Source organism: Physeter macrocephalus, chromosome 7, assembly GCF_002837175.3.
Source record: "Physeter macrocephalus isolate SW-GA chromosome 7, ASM283717v5, whole genome shotgun sequence".
Classification (NCBI taxonomy): Eukaryota; Metazoa; Chordata; class Mammalia; order Artiodactyla; family Physeteridae; genus Physeter; species Physeter macrocephalus.
The window spans coordinates 60950110-60955385 of NC_041220.1; the positions used below are offsets into that span (position 1 = coordinate 60950110).

General features: G+C 32.8%; 1 protein-coding gene across 1 annotated transcript in view; it reads left to right on the forward strand.

Annotated features, from left to right (window-relative positions):
- MAPK10 (mitogen-activated protein kinase 10) overlaps positions 1 to 5276 on the forward strand; it is a 361101-nt gene that overhangs the window by 303019 nt on the left and 52806 nt on the right. The window contains exon 9 of the mRNA XM_055086019.1: positions 3369 to 3551. Coding sequence (XP_054941994.1) covers positions 3369 to 3551 — 183 coding nt within the window. The remainder of the gene's footprint in view (positions 1 to 3368; positions 3552 to 5276) is intronic.

A 5276-nucleotide genomic window follows, 5' to 3' on the forward strand; every position in this document is an offset into this window, starting at 1 on the left:
GCTAGGGCTGCAGCAGCCCTAGCGTCTCATGCCCGTCTCTGGTGTCCGCGCTGATAGCCGCGGCTCGCGCCCGTCTCTAGAGTTCTTTTACGTGGAGCGCTTAATCCCCTCTCCTCGCACACCAGGAAACGAAGAGGGAAGAAAAAGTCTCTTGCCTCTTTGACAGGTCCAGACTTCTCCCGGACTCCCTCCCGGCCAGCCGTGGTGCACTAACCCCTTCAGGCTGTGTTCACGCAGCCAACCCCAGTCCTCTCCCGGCTTCAACTATTTTTTATGCAGTGAATTTAGAACTAGAGGAAATTGTCAAATGATTCCTATTAAATGACATTTTTCTATTTTTATTAAATACCTTTGATAATTAAGTTGTATGATAATTTCTGAAATAGTAGATCAAAATATTTAAAAATATATTAAAGTATATTAAAATATATATTTATTGCTTTTTTGATAACTGCACAGGCTGGAATCTGTAAGGAATCACATCCTTACTCATATAATAGAAAAATGATGACTTATTAGTGTTCTAAAACAAAGAAATCCTTTTGCAAAAATAATTTTGGCCATTCTTTTAAAAAAAATTTACTATGCTAATATTAGCACATAATCATAAAAATCTAGTTAATATTTTATGTATTTTTAAAAATAAAATCATTGTGGAAATCTGATGGTTAAAAAATTTCTTTTATAAATGTATCACCTATTTTCTATTTAAATATTAATAAAATTAATTGTTTTATGTGGATATGTTGACCTAATAGACTAGGTAAGCAGTTTCAGAGGCATTCTTTAAGAGGTATTGCCTGTGACAAACATACCATCAATTTTATGACCAAATTAAAGCAATTTGTAACACATCAGTTCCAAACTTGCTCTTTTTCTTACTGGAATCCTTGGAAAAAGCACTGGATTTGGAGCCAGGAGACATTACTTCCAGTCATGGCTTATATTTGGTTAATTATGATTATAAAGAAAAATCATGTGGTTAACTAAGGATAGTGGACGAAGTTGTTTGCAATCCTGTAAACATCTGGGAAAAAAATACTTACTACTTAAATATACTAGTCATGTTTGTGGGAAGAAAGAACCTGAAATGGATTGGTTAAAATAGAGGCACACAATTTTAAAGATGACTATACTACATATTTGCAGTTAGAACATTCAATTATTTCATTGTCAGTAATAAAGATTCTCCCCTCCCTTCTTTTTTGTAAACCATTACATCAAGGACCACAATAGTGTTTCATCTAAAAAGCAATTTAAGGTAGGAAAATGTGCTGAGTGCTTCTATAGACTTTAATTATAACTTGTAATAAGAAACATTTTAATAGTTCTTGTTTAATTAATTCCAGAATATTTGAGTCTCCTTAAACTTTACTGTAAAAATAACATGTAATTGTTTTGGGAATGTTACTTTAAAAGCAATCACTTTTTAACTAAATAATTGTATACTGCTAGTTAAATGTCACTATAGTAGTGTGTTGGGAGTATTTTGCCACCTTTGTTAAAAGACTCCTTTACAGAAAATCTGACAGCTTCTTTGCCCTTATTTTTAGTTTGACATCAAATCTTCAGAATCCTAAAGAAGTTTGACCGATGATTAAATGATGGCTTGTTAGGACATGATAACCTAACTGTATTAAAGAGTAGATCTCTTTTCATAATTTACAATGTAAGCACTGAGATTTATTTAACTGTATTAATGTTTTCTATTTAAATATATCAAAGTCATTCTAGCTTACCTATATCCATAGTACTAACATAAGTTTTTTTCTAAGTAACTTTTAACTCTAATCTTTTGTAATTTTTAAAGTTTGTTTCTAATGATTTTCACTTACTACTATATTCTCAGGCACATGGTAATTTAGATTAATTTTTATTGAAATGTGTTCTTGTTTAATTATTCCTATCATTTTGTAAAGGAATATTCTTCAGTTTTTCCCACTTTTACTTCATTTCTTGATATTACACAATCATGTATTTTTTTCATCCCCATACTTGAGAGGCTATGTAATGATTTGAATTTTATTCAGCTGGATTATAAGGGAAATAGAAGAGAATTTGCAAATTAGCTTGATTTTATCTTTGTTCAATCACCTATCTACATTGTTTGCATTATATATTTATTTTGGCTGAATATAGTTAATTTTGTCTTCTGTAAGGACTGCCCGTCTTTTTTAGTCCAACCCTATGGAATAGCTGGGGTAAAGATTTTATGAATCTCAATTAAGTAATATTATGGTAAATTTACCTGAATTGTCACAAATTACATTAGCAGAAATGAATTAATTAACTTTACACTAAAGATAGAGTAGTAGAATAAACAACATAGGAGAGTACACTGCCTGTGGTATTGGATTTAAGAATTTCTAAGGCCTCCATCATTCATTGACACATGGCAAGGAAATCTGAAATCAATTTCTTGCAGTTGGCTCTTCAGAGTTTTCACAGGTATTTATCATTCTCAAGGCTCTGACATATCAAATATCAATGATAGATGAAAAAGAAAATCTCAATCAGTGGGTATGTCTGTGAGAGACCCCCCAGTTTTATAAAGTATTAACTTTCATAGAGAGGCAATATTTATTTTTCTTGTAGAATTCCCTATGCTTAACGTACTTTTGAAACACATGCACTTGGTTGAAATCTGTTTTAAATTGAACATCCTATGTTTACCTTCATATCCCCAATATTCAGGGATACAGGGCACTATTATCAGAAGTAAGAAAATAGGTATGGAACTGCGACTACTTTGATAAAGAGAATTTTTTTTTAAGTCTTTGGTGAAGAGTTAGTGAGTTACTATCAAAAATTAGATTGATCCTATTTGTAATGCATATGAGTGGAAAACATTAACAGATAATGAAATTTCCCATTTGATAGAGAACAGAAGAAAAAAACCTTAAAAAGAATTTAAGAAAAATATAAACAAATCTTATAAAATATTTGTGCATTTGTCATTTTTAGAAAATAAATGATTGAAGTAATTTCATGATAATATTATTATATGTCTTTATATTTTTTTCTCTTCCAAATCACATGGTTATACAGAAGTTTAGCTCAAGAGGAGAAATTCTTCTTGTGTTATTTAAATACTTTTCATCTTTACAACCCAAAGACTATTTCATGATATCCTATTTTAAGTAATGCTAATTCCCCAAAAGTGTATATGTTCCAAAAGTGAATTTAAAATCCCAAGAGGATTCACTGCCTGACAATCTGATTTTATATTTCTGTCCTTTGTTGTTTATTAAAACTCCATTTGTGTTGATGACTGCTCAGGATTCTGAGAAGCAGTTAGTCTCCCAACTAGTGAAAGGCAAGCGCTAGTGGCCTACACTTGTTTTTGCCCTTAACTATTCAATTCTCAGATATTGACCAGTGGAACAAGGTAATTGAGCAACTAGGAACACCATGTCCAGAGTTCATGAAGAAATTGCAACCCACAGTAAGAAACTATGTGGAGAATCGGCCCAAGTACGCAGGACTCACCTTCCCCAAGCTCTTTCCAGATTCCCTTTTCCCAGCGGACTCCGAGCACAATAAACTCAAAGGTAAGTCCTTCAGGGACAACTTCAGAACCACTATGTGGGTGATGGGCAAGCTATAGAGACATCTTTCTTTAACTTGAAATACCTCAATTTAAAGAGAGGTATTTTTAAAAGATCTTCTTTACAAAGGGGGAGAAGCCAAGGATTTTAAAATTGCCTGGATATTCAGAGAGAAGGTTAGTAATAAACTGTGTAACAGTGGTGCGGGTTAAACTATTTCATGGGGCTTATTTAGAATCTTAAAATTATTTTGCAGTGCTAACTCTAAAAGACCAATGTAATATACATTGAAATAATTGTTTCAGTTCTTTTTTATTACCTGGAAAATACTTTCAACACAAGTTTTTAGTTGTCAAATCTTAGAGCTATAGATGTTTGAGTTTTCTTTGCATTTTATGGAATGCTTAACCACCATTTTTTCATTTTAGAGTGATAAATGAGATTTTTTACCTACACATTTTATATTCAGTGTAAACACCTTCATTAATAAGTAATTTTTCTACCACTATGTCTGCAGTTATGAACTTTAGTAACAAATCTTAATATCTTCACCCACAAAACTGGGATCATAATGCTTGGCTGTAGGACTGAATAAACTTGGTAATGTATAAAGTGTAACATAAATAATATTCTAATTCTTATTTTAACTTAGGACATTTTAGAGAATGTGATTTTGGAGCAAATTTGATTTTTTTCCCCTGCTGGAGCTGAAATACTATCCCTTAAAATCGGTGTGAACTTAGGCCAGTTATCTCATCTTTCTGTACCTCCTTTAACAAATGAAAGTAGAAAGTGTCTACTTTATAGGGTCATTGGGAAGATCAGCTGACTAATTTGTCAAGCACTTAGAACAGTGCCTGGCTCACAGTAAGTGCTCAGTAACTACTAGATATAAAAATACTAATAAATATTTATTAATAATAAAATAATTATTATTTTAGGTGGATCTATACATTATCCCAGAAAAGGACACATGCTTGTGAAATTTTACACCAAATGTTCAATGGACAATTAATTAGCTACAGATTTAACTTTCAGACTTAATTTATAGCTAATATAGACATAAATGAAATGGAGAAACTGAAATGCAGTGCTACAACTTCCCAGGGTCTTATTATTTCCTCCAAACTTTTATCTGATGGGTTTTAAATGCACAGCATTGTTTCTGTGTTTGTGACACTTTTGTTGCATGGTTGGGTTTCTTCTTTTAACTACCTCTACCGGCTCTCTGAATGACAACAGACTAAATTATTACTAAATCTACTGCTTTTTTTTTTTAAACATCTTTATTGGAGTATAATTGCTTTACAATGGTGTGTTAGTTTCTGCTTTATAACAAAGTGAATCAGTTATACACATACATATGTCCCCATATCTCTTCCCTCTTGCATCTCCCTCCCTCCCACCCTCCCTATCCCACCCCTCTAGGTGGTCACAAACCACCTAGCTGATCTCCCTGTGCTATGCGGCTGCTTCCCACTAGTTATCTATTTTACATTTGGTAGTGTATATATGTCCATGCCACTCTCTCGCTTTGTCACAGCTTTCCCTTCCCCCTCCCCATATCCTCAAGTCCATTCTCTAGTAGGTCTGTGTCTTTATTCCCGTCTTACCACTGGGTTCTTCGTGACCCTTTTCTTTCTTTTTTTCTTAGATTCCATATATATGTGTTAACATACGGTATTTGTTTTTCTCTTTCTGACTTACTTCACTCTGTATGACAGTCTC